This window comes from Enoplosus armatus, chromosome 11, assembly GCF_043641665.1.
Source record: "Enoplosus armatus isolate fEnoArm2 chromosome 11, fEnoArm2.hap1, whole genome shotgun sequence".
Lineage (NCBI taxonomy): Eukaryota > Metazoa > Chordata > Actinopteri > Centrarchiformes > Enoplosidae > Enoplosus > Enoplosus armatus.
This window is the reverse complement of record NC_092190.1, coordinates 14,638,816-14,655,203: the sequence shown is the minus strand read 5'-3', so window position 1 is coordinate 14,655,203 and position 16,388 is coordinate 14,638,816. Positions and strand designations below refer to the sequence as shown.

Here is a 16,388-nt window from a genome sequence, read left to right as displayed (position 1 = left end):
ATCAACCCCAGAGTATGCTGTTATCAAATAGAGCTGGTAAGATTGGGTTGGGTTGTTATAAAATTCTTTTTTTTTTCTCCCACAAGTGAATAAACTTCATTGTTTTTTTAAAAGTCTAAAAAAAACCTGGAGGTACAGTTGGGAAAAACAGGAGGTACAGTTGGTTAGTTTCTGTTTCTATCAACTGGTTTTTTCTTTCTTTGATGGTGAAATCAGTACACAACATCCACATTCAGAACCACTTCGGGCAGGTATGTACCCCTTAGATCCTGCTCCTCATTCCTTTCTAGCAAAAAAAAAAAATCAACTTTGAAATCCTTTTGACGTGTATCATTAAGAGGTTGTATGGCGTCCAGGCAAAGACAGTCCAACAGAGTTGACTACGGTTTACAAAGTTTCACTAGTCGACTGGACCTGAAGAGTTTAGAGATTACTGTAGGTCTTTTCTTTTGTTCTTTTTTTTCATTAAAAAAGAAAATTAAAAACGCTCAAAATGATCAGTTAACAAGGCATACAAAATGTGGAAAAAGGGGAAATGAAAGATTGGACTGAGGTACCCTGAAGCCTGAGGTAGATCACAATACTGACATGCGCACTGTTCACATCCTGACCAAAGTTAACGCGGTGGTTCACTTTACTGTTCTCCTATTTTTTCAGGTTTTTATTTATATTATTATTCATAGTCTAGTTTTCAAGAAAATAAACACTTCCCTTCAAAATAATATGGCAGTGTCCCACTGAGGAAAAAAAGAAAAGGACTTTGTTTTCTTTTTGTTTCTTATCAATAGCTCTCATCACAAAATAGGAAAAAAATAGATTCATAAATATTACTCTCTCTTTTTATATATATATACACACACACTTGCGCACACACACACACATACACACACGGAGGAAGCTGTGCGTATTGGCAATAACCTTGCGTCTGGAAGATGAAGCTGATGGGTGATGTCTGAAAAGGTGACAAAAATAAGGCAACAAGCTTCCATGGTCTCCAAAGTAAAGCACAAAGGGACACCAGGACGTGCGTGTCCAGCGCACTCGCAGAGCAGTAGGCCAGCTCGCCAAAATAAAACAACAACATCAACAACAACAAAAAAGAAAAGTCAAAAGAAAAGAGCGAGAGTGAGAATGACAATCTGTGTGTCTGTGCCTCTGGCCCGGCCTGCTGGACACGGCAGGGGTGATATTTCTAAAAAGGCTGCATGTCGTACATTCACAGCTGTCATGCCATTTTAGAAAGCTCCCTGACAAGAGAGGGTTAAAGCCAAACGCGGCTGCGGTCACGTTTGCGGTTGTGTGTGTACCACAGGTCGTACAGTACCTCCCCATAAACCCCCACCCCCACCCTCTAACCCAAAACTGCTCCTCACTGCCACTCCACACACCATAAGTCTGCACCCCCCCACCCGCCACCCCCCTCCCCCCGAACCCTGTCTGGGCTCTCAGCTCACATCCTGTGTCGGCCCTCGTGACGTCCTCATAAGGCAGAGTGTGTTGGTGCACATTCAAAATGACGCTTGTTAAGGTCGCTTGTTAACAAGCAAAGGTGCACCAATTTGTTGTTGTTTTTTTAGACGTCAATTTTTGCTCTGATCGTCGTCGAAGGAGAACGCCTTTAGAGACATCCTTTTGATTATTATTATTTTTTTATATCAGGACAACAAGCATGAATGTACATATAGTCTCTTGTGACACCAGTTTACTGGTAAAACAAACCAAAAAAATTATATAATATAATATTCCCCTGTTGCATTTAACCTCTGTTCTGTTGAGCGAAAGTGGCAGTCAGTTCAATGTTATCAAAAGGCTACGGAAAAGAAAGTGTTTCTTGACAACAAATATTTTCATCCTATTAAAAGAAAAAAAACTTGATGCCAGATGAGAGAGAGTGATGAGAAAGTGAAGCAGAAGTTAGCAGAAAAGGAAGAAATAAAACAAATAAAACGTAGCATCAGATATGAATGGTGAGAGATGTTTCAAAGGGACGTTATCTTTTGCGTTGGCACACACACACAGGCTTGTTACAAAGACTCAGAACCATTCACCATATTTACTTATAGGGGTTTTCTTTTCTTTTTTTTGATTTCAGTGGCCTATAATAAATGTGAACAAACAAGGGAAACCGCTTTTATGTGGCTGTCACAGCCCAGTCAATCTCTGGAACAAGCAAAATATTAAAAACTGCACCAAGTCGCACTGTCATTTTGATAGAAAAATAACAGTGCAAACTCTCAGTGTGTGTCAATATACTTTTCTACTCTGTATTAATACTGCTAAGGATATTTAATCTTGCAATCTGAATATCATCTCAAACTCTTGTGAGAGAAGGTGTCCATTGTCACTCGCTCTTGTTCTAACCCAAAATATCAATTACTATGCCTCGTATACGCTCGAGTTAATACAGCTTTATCCGTTTGTTAGGCCTATGTTAGTCCAACTAAAGAGATAACGTTATGCAGGGCGACATACTATGTCCTGTTGACCTTTTTAAACTGTGAAGACAACAGTTCCCAAATTATCTGCCATTTCCACCTTTCTTTTAGATTTTTTTTTTTGGTCTTTTTATTATTTTCTATCAGTACGGTTTCTCCCACTCTATCTGCTCTCACAGGGCTGGCAGTGCACACAATGCCCTCAGCCTTTGGCTCTCACTTGTTTCCCCCCTTGTGAAGTTCTTTGGTTTTGATCCCGGTGCTGCTGGTCTGCCCTGCATGTCCCCCTTGGCCTTGGCCTTTGTCTGGGTAGGTCTCTGTCCGTTTGGGAGGGCTACATTCATTGGCTGGCGCCTGCTGAACCCGCCCCGCTGGTCACTTGGAGTGGTGCGGTGACACGGCGGCGCCCTGCTGGTGCTTCTGTTCCTGCTGTTTGACCTGCTGAATGATCTCCCGGATCTTCCTCTGTGCAGTCTGTTGGAGAGACATCACATGCAGGACGAGGTGTTAATTGATACCTGACAAGGTCTTCATCATTGGCTGCAGTTAGCTCAGGTATCATGCAGATGGATCTGCTGACTTGCGAGCTCAGTAGCTGTTATGATTTCATCCATAGCTTTACTGAGCTCATTTGTAAACAGAGCCAAACTCTACATGCTGATAAAGACCATGTGATGTGGTTGAAAGCTCCAGAAAAACCTAGTTGAGCTAGTGGACCTTGAGTTGGGAATGTTTTGTCAAAAAATACTTGTTATATCTTTGTTAAATTGACGGTATATGCTCGTACCAACCAGCACTGTAGTAAATATACTATTACAACAGAAAACTCCTGTATAATAATTCAGCTTTCCACAAAGACAACACACTGCCTGTCTGAGGCTAGACAACAACAAGCTAACTTGGAGAGTGGGTGAAACTTCTGCTCTCTGTACAAGATTAACAGTCACCTGCCAGCCAATTAGGAATAAGTATTTTGTGTATCGTAAAAGTACACGTGTCAACAGTGACTGTAGTTGTAACTACCAGGGTCTGGGCTTTTTTGTCGGGCATTTAACGACATTACATGTTCGACGTAATAGTTTTACTTTACTTTTAGTTTCAGTTTATTAATATTAGACCCCCTAGACACTCATGGTACACTGGTTGTGAGGTTTTCTTCTCTTCTCAGGTCTAAACTATGAGGGTGTGTACAGACTGTGCATTCATAAGCTGATATTTATCCGACTCCCCTGTGGGTTTGTTTTCTTGCAATGGGAAAACTCAAGGCTTCATAAGCTGGTCGACATTTAATTGCAACTGGTGTACAGTGACAACTGTAACTTTATTTGCAACTCTCTGCATACGCGGCCTGCATCACACCCAGTATAATAGCAAGTGCAGCTGTTCTTTTGGTACATGTATTCAACATCAACACCTGTCTTAGTTTACAGGGCCCTACACCTTGTTTCTTTGTACCTGGCTGGCAAAGAAATGCCCACTGATTTTCACAAAGACCTCGTCGTTCTCGTCTGGAGTTTGGTCCCGCGGTACGATGACCTCAGCGCTCGTAAGGTTCTGCAGCTCGTTTACCTGAAAAAAGAACAGACTCCAGAGATCATCATCTTGCTTTGAATTTCACCTCCTGCCTCAATCACAAAACACACTCACAGACAAAGTATGAAATTATGGTAAACTGAAACCAAGCAAGCCAGGTGCTGTTTGGTGTATACTTTTACTGTTTTTTCTTGAGTCTTTTTAAGTGTGAAGTGGAAATTAAAAATTAAAAAGCCAAACAAAGAACAGCTTTCTCTTCTCTGCTGACTGTTACTGTTACATTTGGCCCAAAAAATGTCTGATACTTATGGAGATCTCAACTGTAAAGACTGTGCAGTTAATAATTTACACAGTAAATGTAATTTAAGCATCAACTCACCGTCTTGCCACCTTTACCGATGACCCTGCCGGCTGCAGTTGAGGGAACCTTGATGTGCGTCTCCAGTTTGACCTCCTCCTTCGCTGAGAAGAAGTTCTCCTCTTTGAGCTTCCCAAATATCCGACCTTGGGCCTGGAATACAGAGGAGGGTATGAGGCAAGGAGAGACTGGGGAAAATGGGGGGACACAGTGATCCACTGCTGTTTACTATAATACAGGACAAATTACATCAACATGATTGTTTTAAGCAACAATTGTATTCTCAAAATGGTTGCATTTTATTGCATATTCATACAGACATTCATAGTGTTTTTACCTTAAACTGAGCCTCTGGGGTTCCAGTAATGATAACCATCCTCTCAGTAACATCTGGGCTCTCAGCTGGGGCAATCTGACACACAAACACAGACACAAACAGACGGGTTACGGATGGAGGAGAAAATATGCCCAAAAGCTGGTGATTTTGCTCTGCGGTCACACAATGTGTGTCACCACTGAATCATCTGAGAAGTCTGCAAATTCCTCTCTGGCAGAGATTACGTTATGAAAATTCATTGACCAGCCGTCCCGCCTCTCCAGACGTGCTTGAGGGGCTTTCTGAAATGCTCAGCTAACTAGTCATCTCCTTTTTTTGGGGGGGGGGGTTGTTTTTAACCATGAATAACTAACATCCTCAGTTGTGGTCCATGAAGCGCTGCTGACTCAGCCAGCACTGACTGCCAACTCGAACTTCACATCAATGCTCCATGTGAAGTTTTAAAAAACGCCATCCACATTTTGAGGACTCAAACCTACACGTTGATCAGAGACCACCTCTTTCCCCCTCTTAATAGATGTCAGCGCTCTGTTGACGCTGGCAAACCCACCTTGATGGAAGCTCCAGCGAAGTGGGCGAGTTGTTTGATGTGCTGGCCCTTCTTGCCGATCAGGGCCCCGACTGCCTGAGTTGGAATAAAGAGGTAGACAACCTCCTGTTCTTGAGCCTGTTGCTGAGGGGGGAAAGAGCACACAGAAAACTCACTCAACTTTTACTAAAGTCCACTGCTGATGGTGGCAGAGAAAACTGCTTTAAATAGTTACAGAAATCTTGATTGAACTCGTCAGATACTTGAGGCGCAGCCGTAAAACGATGACACCACATGCAAGGAAAGCTAAATTGAGCTCTCTTCGAGGGTTTTTCTCTTTGGGTAAACATCCCGCTCTGGCTGGGCCTGAACGGAATATTTCCTATTAAGGCCGATGGTTGCCCTATGTTTTTGTTTTTCTTAACATGGTAACACTCGTGTACTCGAGGTTTATAACATGAATTTTTACAAGGCACAGGACAACTCTGGGAAGAAAAGTCCCCTTCCGGAAATATTTGTGGTGTTCTGGTAACTGGGTGATGGTGCGCAGGAACGCCAGGCTCGCTGTTCGACGTAGATGCTGACTGAGAGGTTGTCTCCCTCTCTATTAGCCTTATATCTTCCTCGTTTTCTTACTATGGCCCTCCCATGTATACCACAAGTCACATGCAAAGAGAGACTTTCCACAGCACAAACAGCTTAAAAAACATCCAAAGTCTGAGGCTTTTGTTAAGCTTCTTGTGTACACAAAACATGGCTTTAAATGCCCTCAACTATTATAATAATTATCTAGCATCACAGAAAACAAGGCATTAGTGGTTTGGTCTCTGATCACCAAGGCAACATCGACTGTAGTGCAGATTTTAGGGAACATACTGAGTGCTGGTGGGTGATGGCACTTGCTGGAGGAACCCCGTACAGGCCACTGAGTTGTGAAGAGTGACTCTGAAAGTGAAGTGACAAGCAGGTCGATCAGATGGCACATAAACACACACACATTCATGGACGCATGCACGCACACACAACTCAGGATCTTATTAGGGGGAATTTCAGGGCATAAACTCACAGTGAATCACACACTAACGTTCTTGACTATGAAGCACACAAATACATTCTCACACTCTGTCTCACACCACTCTGGCTCGACCTCGTCAGGCAATGAGTGAAGACTTTGTTTTACAGACAAACTGACTCATCTCTGGAGAAGATGGGGGAATTCTGGTCGTTTCAAACTGTGTACAGCATCGTGCAGGAAGGCCTGAGTCAACACAGTGTTGTTTTTTCAAAAAGCACTTCAGGGGGAACCTGGTTTACCATGTGTTGGAAACGAATTTCTTCATCAAGTCAAAACTAATCCCTGCAGGAGCTGCATGTCGCTAAGCTGGGAGGCTAAAACCCACAGCTGTAAAGTAATTCTTAAAAGAAGTATTTTTGATCTTTTTTCACTACCTTTTATGGTTGTGTGCAGAAGTAGTCTGTTTAAAAAGAGCGTACTGTACTCACTAAGAATGGGTTGTATCCTGCTGGTGCCACAGGGGGCACTGCACCGCGTGGTCCAGCAGCAGGGGGCAGCACCGGCAGACCAGAGGAGAAGATGCCCAGAGCGTTCAGGTTCAGGCCTGGGATCAGGTTGGCCTGTTGCTGTGCAGAAGAAGACAAGCAGAGGCAGATTTTAGTCACGACTTGAAAACTACATTAGGATTTAATTAAGGCTATCATTTTTATTTTTATTTTTTTGTACCAATTTTCACTGAAAAATATGCCGATTTCTTTTTTTAAAGGAGATCATTTTAAACCGATTTTGACTTGGATTTTACGTCCACGAGCATCCAAAGGTTATGTTTCCTGCTGCAAGAGGACGCTGACCAGTACCGTTTACAGTAAGTCTGCAGTGAGCACAACCTAGAGAATCTAAAAATGCAAATGTAAAATGCAAATGACTCCTTCCAAGTAAGTACAAATATTACCTGTTTTGGAATAATAAATAAACACCAAACACCAGGTGACTGTGAACAGGGTCATAGAACCTAACTGTTGTTTTTCATCACCTTTAAGGTAAGAAAGTGAAATACGTCCTGCCAAATGTAACATGTCGAGCTCAGACAAGCAGTCAGCAACAGTTCTGATAATGGAGTAATCCTTTAAGTCATTAATCAAACAAAAATACCAAACATTTCCTGGTTCCAGTCTCTCAAGCATTCGCTGCTTTTCTTTGTTTTCTATTATACTAAATTTAATATATTAGGGTTTGGATCGTTGTTTGGACAAAAACAAGCAATTTGAAGATGTCAACTTGCACTCTAGGGAAACAGTAACAAGCCTTTTCCACTATTTAATATGCAAAACTATGAATCGATTTAATGAGAAAATAATTGGCAGATTAGTTGCAGCCCTTATTGTGTGAACTGTTCCTTTCCTAACACTAACTCCATTACATAAAAAGTGCTTTTATTTGTGTAAACCATGTATCAGCATGACAAAAATATTTCTCCCTCAAAGTCAAGTCAGCTATTCTGGTTTCATGGCCGTGACATGACACGCGGTCTCCCTTTCACTTCCTTGTTCCCGGAAAGCTCTCTGTGTGTAATATCCACAGTGTCACGCTAGATGGCCCTCACCGCTTACAGTAGAGTCAACGCTCGGCCCCCCGACAGGTGCCAGAACTGCTCTCACCAGCCAGAGCAATTTAACCGCATGCTGCGTGATACTTCTTGATGATTATTTCAGAGCCAATATTTGGACAATCAAGAATGAAGGCTCAAAGTAGCAAAGAAAAAGCAGATATGCTGAGATACCGAGTCACTCCACAAGTGACTGCTGTTCATCATCACAGTGAACTCAATCACTTGCAAGAGGGAGCGTGCGATATCATCACTATCTCCCTCCCTCTGAGGTTGACCTCTCTGGCTGCAGCACCGGTGATGTCATCGTGGGGCAGTGTGAAAGAGGAGCCGGGCGAGAGAGAGAGAGAGAGAGAGAGAGAGAGAGAGAGAGAGAGAGAGAGAGAGAGAGAGAGAGAGAGTCCTACAGATATCAGATGGATGCTGGGAAACGCAGTGTGTTTCAGCAGGAACACAGACACACACAGCGGGGAAGTGAGCGTGAGTCAGAGGCTCAGTGGAACAGGCGCACACACACACACACACACACACACACACACACACACACACACACACGTATGCAGACACGCTGTGCTCAAACACCCGACTCACTGATGAGTTATTCAGCGATCGTTTACTGTTATCCATTTACCAAGCAGACAACAACAACTATTACTAATGCTGGTGGTAACATTTACTGAATGGGGAGGCAATGTTATCCCGCCATATATCATCACTCCTCTCCGTTGTTCACCTGTCAGTCTATGTGAGTCAACCTGAGATCATAACCACACACACACACACACGTTCAAGAGGCCTTTCAGCTCAGCTTACGTTTATAGCAGCAATGTCATTCTCATAGGCTTCTCTCAGTTTCTTCGTGATCTCCGCCTCGGCTTTACAACACGCCTCCAAGCTGCCCTTCACTGTGATGGTCCTCTCGGGGTTGTAAATGGTTAAATCTTGTAACCTGCAAGGGAGATCACACACACAAATAAGTATATGCATACACAACTACAAATACAGAGAAGAGGCACACTCATATTCTGCTCACATTTTTTCTCAGAAGGTGGAGGTGACTGAGCTGATATTAATTGCATTTCCTGTATTTGTGTTTAGTGCTATTGAAGGCTGTATAATCAACATCAATAGCACATTTCTTGCTTAGTTGACAGATAATTTAGCACTGCATTTCCGTAAAGTTAGAAGAATCACAAGACACAGGTTTAAAAAAAGAAGGATCAAAACTGAAGCACCAGTAAGCCGAGATTTTCTGGCTCCAAAAACACTGGTTCCTACACTTCCTATAATACAACTCAATAGGGTTTCAATAAGCCACATTCACATCATATGGGCTGGACGGTCGAGATGGAAAAGATTCCCACGTTAGTGACTTGCGTGCATTCATGTCATCTGACAGTGAAAATATTTACTGTGTCTGACGTAAGACATCTTTGTTTGCTTGATATTCATAGACTTGCGTGTAATTAAGTCGGATACAACAGAGCAATCAGAAAAATCGGCCCTTCCCAGTCGTAATTAACGCAGACATTGTGTTATGAATTAGACACCTAGCCCAAACCATTTTCTTTTCAGACTCGACAAAGCTCCCCCAGAGACACAGAAGATATTGTGTCCCCTTTAAGTCAAGTCAAGTCAATTTTATTTATGTAGCCCAAAATCACAAATCACAAATTTGCCTCAGGGGGGGCTTTAAAAACCTCGTTTGTCTCTCTGGAGGTCAGGATGTGAATATCAGCACAGTGACGAAATGGACTCATCCACCCTTGCTTATTATTATTTGAAGAGAAAAACTGCTGTATAAGAAGCATACGTGTAAAAACACTGCAGCAAGATATTTAACTTGATCTGATCATTTTGTGGAATGGCCAACTCACAACTCAAACTGTCTGAAATTAAAGATAGTTAAGAAAAATAGAAGGTTAACCTAAGTTACGAGAAAAACTCTTTGCCCTGAAAGTTGTTCTCACTGCTTTTTGCAATTATGATGCTCACTTGGATCTTATACAGCAGGCGAGCTGACCACAGCACAACTGAGAGAACTAAATATTTCTTAACCCCGAACTCCGTCTATTATTACGTGAGTCAAATAAGCGGTCGCTCCATAAATCAGTTACCTTGGAAGTTGGACAAACAACAACTTTGGGTCTTTGAAGCAGAACCAATCTATTCTCTCCTGAGTGTCGTGGGCGCAGAGGACACTGAAAAGATTTCAAGGAACCATCAAAATTGAATCTACAATTTGCCTCTTCTCAAAAGAACCCTCTGCTTCTCTCTTTGTCTCTCTCTCTCTCCTCCTCCTCCTCCTCTTCCTCTCTGTCTCTTTCCCAAGGCTCATTACGTCCTCAGAGTTTGCAGTGACAGAGCAATTCATTAGCCCCTAAATGAACTAAGGTTGGTGAGCATGGTCCGTTAAATGGGGTATAACCACCACCTCTCTCTAATATCATGTTCTGGAGTGAAGGAGCTGTAATCAACTTCTCACATTTGTTCTACAACAACTCAGTTAAGTGAAACCACATGCTGGGGAGGCTGTTGGAGAAAGGTATGGCACAGAGAATCCTGTTATTTGATCATTGGTTAAATTAGGAATAGTCAACACTGTCTTTGAAAGTATAATTGCTGATGTTCCACAATGCCACAATCCAGTGTGTGTTTGTTTTCCTGAAGGCGCTAGTGCGGCTAGTAGCATAGAAAGAGGAAAGAGGCATGTGTGAAAGAGGAAGGAGCGGGAGAGGCCACTTACGAGGAGATGGTAATCTTGGTCCCTGTCTCCTCCTCAATTTTCTTCAGGTTGCGGCCCTCCTTCCCAATCAGCCGGCCCACGAGGCTGTTGTGGGCAAGGATTTTCAGAGGGATGTCCTCCGTCCTACACACACACACACACACACACACACACACACACACACACACTCAGGTTAGGCGAGATGATAGAAGATAAGTTCCGCTGAGTGTCACTGATGTGGTGTGAGGAATGTTATGGTGTGATGGAGATGAACAGGAATGTGGATAGCTGCCCAGCTGGAAGTGCTGCTGTAAGCACGGGGCACAATGTTAAGACACGAGCCTTTCATTTAGTGATGTGTGCGCGATGGTTCCTTTGTGGTTTGTACAGATTTTCACAGATGAAAAAAGATCAATTTAAGCCAAGTTTCTGTACCCATGCACCCAAAAGTTTCCGGCTGCAAGAAGACACCGTTTACAATAAACAAGGGACTATCGCAACAAGTACAGCAGAGAAATCGCTTCTGGTAATAGGAGGTGAAGAGAAAAACATACTGTAGATATGCTGCTGCAAATGTGCTGGAGCACGTGAAAACAGTGCAACTTAAGATTTTCTCCTGGATTTTTGCATTATTTGTTTTGGTTTTTATAAAACTTTCATCTGTTCTTCATCATCAAAATAGAAAAATTCCCAGATTCTTTCATTTATTTCCTCATAGATTTCCTAGTTTTTTCTTGGATGTTTGCTGGAAAGAAACATGTAAATTGGTAGTGATTAAAGGTAAAATAGTGACAGTGTTCAATTGGTACACTTCCAATTAATTCATTCTAATTGACTGCTATACTAGCATAACCTCCTATAATCAGTGCACAGCAGCTCAACTGAACATGCGAAAGTGTAAAATGCAATCTAAAATATATGAAGAATAAAAAATATAAAAATAGTGTCGCTTATCGAAGCCAAAATTAAGGACATATGAAACAAAGGTTTGGCCCTGAATCAAATGTTCTCATCTCATCTTATCTAGAAGCTGATAAATTTCCTATTGAGGTTGATTGATTTAAAAATGTTCATGGGGGAAAAAGATTGTGCAAGCTGTGTAATTTGGGTGAAGTGGAAAGTGAGCCCCATTTTCTTTCGTACTGTACAAATCATGATGATTTAAGAGAGTTATTTTTCCATGAAATGGCTCTCGACAAAACCCTGAAGTATTCTAGAGGACAGATGGTGATTAAATGGTTGTTTACATTTGATGTTCAAGTCTCTTAACGTTGTCACAAAAGCCTGGAAGAGGCATGAACTCTTTAACAAATATTTATTATTATACTTTTTGATTCATGAATTGTTTTATAGACAACGAAGGCCTGAAGATTTGATTGTGAACGTTGACTGGGCAACAGCTTTATTCATTCAATCGATAATAACAATGATAAATAAATATTTAATAATAATAATAGTAATAATAATAATAAACAGAGCCCTTTTATCAAACAAATTTCTCTGCAAATCATCGACTGCTTTTAAACTCAATACAACAAACTAGACTACCGCTAACAACAGTCTTAGAACTACAAATTGTTCTTTCCAGGAAACGTTCATGAAATTAGCTTCTTCTTTTTTTTTAAATAAAAACCAAAACCAACAAACCCTACACACCCTGTGTGTAAATGGGGAAGGCAGTAAGATGCTGGGGCAGGAGGAGCATCATTTCTGTACAATCTATATTTCTGCTCTGCGGGACAACTGTTGGGTGTGAGTGTGAATTATGGTTGTGGTGGAGGGTAATCAGATGCTGGGGGTTTCTTTTGGGCTGGGTCACAGATGTGTGTGTGTGTTTATAAGTGTTGATCTTTGCTGTAAAGTGGGGTTAGTTTGGGGTGAGCTGTAGGGCAGGTAAGGGGAGATGACAGTGCTGTGGGTTTACAGGTGGTTTGGGTTTCAATGGGTGTCGGGCCTCCTTAGGCTCGGTGAAATTACAGGGCGTGGAGCGGCCGAGGTGACAGGCTCATTTGTGCAGGTGTGGCACTCAGGCAGGGCAGGGTGTTGTTATTTAGTTGACACGCAGCAGAGGTATGGATGCTATGGTTACTTTTGACAGAAGGATTAGTGATATGACAGGTTAATGTTGATCAAACTTAACAGGAACAAGAGGACATAAAGAATTGGAGGAGCATCCTTCTGATTTGAGCGGTCTCTTTACTGTCTCAATTTTAGAGGTAAATATTGTTGATTAGAGCAACAGCCCACTTACTACTGTTTACAAATGGTTTACGTTTATTTCAATGCACACTGGTGTAATTTGATTTTTGATTTTTACTTTTACCCATTTTCTTCATTTACAAACTTGAATGAATAGTTTGGGAAATACGCTTATTTGTTTTTTTCCAAGAGTTAGATGAGAAGATTGACACCGCTCTCATGTCTGTACGGAAAATATGAAGCTAAAGTCAGCAGCTGGTTAGCTTAGCTTAGCATAAAGACTGAAGACAGGGAGAAACAGCTAGCCGGACTGTCCAAAAATAAAACAACATCTGCCTACCAGCAGCAGTAATGCTCACTAACACAGAACATAAAACAGTTAATTGTTGTTTTTACTCTCCTGTTTTTGTGCAGATTAAACAAACAACGTGTAGCCAGGCTAGCTACTTCTCCTTGTTTCCCCCTTTTACCAGTAGTTAAACATATTTCCCAAAATATCGAACTTTTCATTTAAAGGTGTAACATCTAGCTTGAATGTCTTCCTGGCAAACAAAAGAAAAAGAAGACACAGATGTGAGACATAACTTCCTCTGGATGTCAGGAGATTAGCAGACCCAAGTTTTTACATGCATCCACCAGCTTTAATCATCCCATTCAGCAGTCTGAAATATTCTCACTCTCAATGGGAGACCACACTGATCAGAATCAGAATCAGAAATACTTTATTGATCCCCGGGGGGAAATTATACAGTACCGGTGCTCCCATTCAATACACCAGAAACAACCGTCAATATAAACAACCTCTGAAAAAACTAATTTAAGCGCGATGAAGCAAATGTCTTTTTCCCGCCTTTGTATTTCCAGCAACGCTGGCTGGGTGCACGCATCACCAGGGGTCATGTAGAGGAGTGCAGCTCCCTCGACAAACAACGCACTTAAAAATAAATGAAGAGAAACACTGATCTTATGTGTTAAAGGTGGGTGTTGATGCTCAGATTCAGCAGAAGCTCAAAGAGTTTAAAAGGTGCAGTGTCTTGTTAAAAGTGTCAAGCCCAATTAGACACTAGGTTGGCCTCGTTTCTTAAATGCTAAGCTGCGATCACGTGTTAGCCTATGTGAGTGCGTCTGTGTGTGTGTGCACTCTGTTTACTGTGTTAGTGGTCCAAGCGAGAGAATGCACAGTGAGATTAAAAGAGTGCAGGCAGGTTAAAGGATAAGATTATAGCCCTGCAGACGTTATGGTTAATCTCCCTGTGGGACTGTATACATGCTCTGCATAAGCACAACTGAGTGTGTTTATGTGCACGTCTATGAATGTTTGAGTGTGCTGAAGTGCGGACTCACGTCTTGGTCTCGTTGGCCTCCTTCTGCATGATGTCCAGGATCATGCGGCAGGCGGAGGAGCAGCCCTCCGGGGTTGAGTGGATGGTGATGGGCTTTTCTGCTGCACCTGCATTTTCCTTCCGATGAATGTCCACCCTGAGAGACAGACAGGAAGAGGTGGAAGAAAGTAAAATATACTTGCATTACGTATTAATTAATGATAAGGTTTGACACATTGTGCCTAACAGAAAACATGCCATCTTCTCTTTAGTTTGACAATGTAAAGCTTTTATTGTGTGCTATCTTGCATCATATGACAGATGTTCTTCAAATGCAAGCCTGGATGCAGCACCAAAAAGCCAAATGAATTCAGGCTTCAATGAAAACCATGGACAAAACAGGAAAGACGAAAAAAACCCAGCAGGAACCAGGCGAGGTCTAACGAGTCCTCATCGTCATCAGCTTACTTGGACTGCGTCTGTTTGGTGACATTCTTGATGGTGAGGCCCTCCTTGCCGATGATGGCTCCCACAAACTGAGTAGGCACGAGCATGCGCAGGGGGAAGTCGTGTTGTCGCCGCGGAGCACCAAAGTCTCCTGAGGGCCCGGGCTGAGAGGCACCCTGGTCCCGGGACGACCGACCCCCGCGCCGCGTGCGGGGAGCCTCGTCGGGCGGAGCAGCGTCCATGTCCACGATATATGACACCTTGAAAGAGTAGTCGTCGAACTGTTGTCCTGTTAACTTTTCAATGGCTCTGGGGGGTGGAGCACAAGGTGGAGGAGCAGGAGGAGGAAGAGGAGGAAGAGAAGGAAGAGGATAAAATGATGGATCTAATGGTCAATATAATCAATTGTAATTGTGAATATAAGAAAATAATAATATCTCAGTATACAGGTTCCATATTATTTCTTGAGTGAGAGTCTTTAAACTCATTTACTGTAATTTAAACATTAGAACAAGTGATGCCTCTGATATACTTGCTTTTAACTACGTGTGTACATGATGCTGCTTCATGAAACCTGCAGTCCTTCTAAACATCGGTTGTGTATGTCATGAGAAACTGACGCCAAGCATCTGCAAGGTGCATTTAAGCACATGAACATTCGGGAGAGTACCTCAGTGATGTAACTTCGGCAGACACTCTGAACAAATGACGACAACAATGGCGGAAAGTTTTAAAGAGAAACTAAGACTATGTCCAAGACTCAGTGGTGTGGATCAAATCACCATTTTATTATTGTGATGTCATCTGACAAAATCATATGAATACAGCTGATATTCACATTTAAATGGGTGATCATTGAGACTGTTAGAGTTGTCTTCTCACCTCCTGATTGTGACTGGGCAGGCTTACTGAATGTCGTTGTTTTGCAAAAGCTCTCTTTTCTCTGTACACACTAAAACGCCATGCCGACATTTTAAGATTTATCTACTCTGGGGACCATTTTCAGCAAGCTCAGTTTATGGGTGAGAGAAATGCCGACTGAGTGTGGACAGAGGGCTGACATAGAGAGAAAAAAGTACATGTTTAATTGCGTTGTTGCTGTTGCTGCCGTCATCTTAACATTAATAAATAGTAACCTCCTTGGGTGTCACCGTGTTTAATTACGCACGCATTATGCAAGGAGGATATTCCGGTTTCAACCATGACTTGGCCCCACTCTGACCCGTGTGGATATACTTTTTAATCCTCCAGGTACACACAAAGTACACAGTGAAGTACGTGAACAATGGCGCTTGCGTTGCTGCTGCTTGTCTGTGCATACATGTTGGTGAAAAGCAAGTACATCACATATCGCCTTACTCTTGGCGGCATCAGAGTCATCATTTGTGCTGCTTACTCTTTAGCTTCCTCCTTGGTTGCGTATGTAACATTCACCACTGCTGTTTCTGTATCAGTGTTCACTGTAAAACCAGACAGAGAGGGAGAAGCAAAAACATGAGATACAGCAAACAAAGGTCCGGGCCACATTTACGCATGCACATAGCAGGTCTTTGTTGTTGCCGTAGGTGAGTCAGACACGCGTCCAGGTTCCCGTGGTGACCCAGAGAGCCACTTGTCTGTGTGAATCCATTACAGCCATCACCACACTGGCTTCCCTCCAGACCCCGCTGCTGCCTCTACAGACGGGAGCCCCTAAACACAATAGCCTCTCTGCCGCTTGCACAATAACGGATTTAAGTTTGACACGACGGCCTAAACAAAGCAAGTAATCTGCGATAAAGTGCAACACATTCCACAGCAGAGACACACCTTGGGAAGATTTGTGGACTGCTCGGAGCGGAGCGAACTCTGCCACAGTTATGGGTTTGATTACCGCTGGGAC

At 42.6% G+C, this 16,388-nt stretch overlaps 1 protein-coding gene across 9 annotated transcripts in view; it reads right to left on the bottom strand.

Moving 5' to 3' along the window:
- Window positions 1-2,670: 2,670 nt before the first annotated feature.
- igf2bp2a (insulin-like growth factor 2 mRNA binding protein 2a) overlaps window positions 2,671-16,388 on the bottom strand; it is a 44,464-nt gene continuing 30,746 nt past the window's right edge. Inside the window, exons 5-16 of one of the 9 annotated variants that reach the window (XM_070914352.1) lie at window positions 15,903-15,966; window positions 14,528-14,815; window positions 14,082-14,216; window positions 10,560-10,682; window positions 8,627-8,762; window positions 6,696-6,833; window positions 6,067-6,137; window positions 5,214-5,340; window positions 4,664-4,738; window positions 4,348-4,479; window positions 3,891-4,004; window positions 2,671-2,909 (exon numbers count right to left, since the gene is read on the bottom strand). In XM_070914352.1, the coding sequence (XP_070770453.1) occupies window positions 2,811-2,909; window positions 3,891-4,004; window positions 4,348-4,479; window positions 4,664-4,738; window positions 5,214-5,340; window positions 6,067-6,137; window positions 6,696-6,833; window positions 8,627-8,762; window positions 10,560-10,682; window positions 14,082-14,216; window positions 14,528-14,815; window positions 15,903-15,966 (1,502 nt within the window). In that variant the 3' untranslated portion in view covers window positions 2,671-2,810. Of the gene's footprint in view, window positions 2,910-3,890; window positions 4,005-4,347; window positions 4,480-4,663; window positions 4,739-5,213; window positions 5,364-6,066; window positions 6,138-6,695; window positions 6,834-8,626; window positions 8,763-10,559; window positions 10,683-14,081; window positions 14,217-14,527; window positions 14,816-15,902; window positions 15,967-16,388 lie in introns of all 9 variants that reach the window. The other 8 variants (XM_070914354.1, XM_070914355.1, XM_070914356.1 and 5 more) reach the window with 8 other exon arrangements.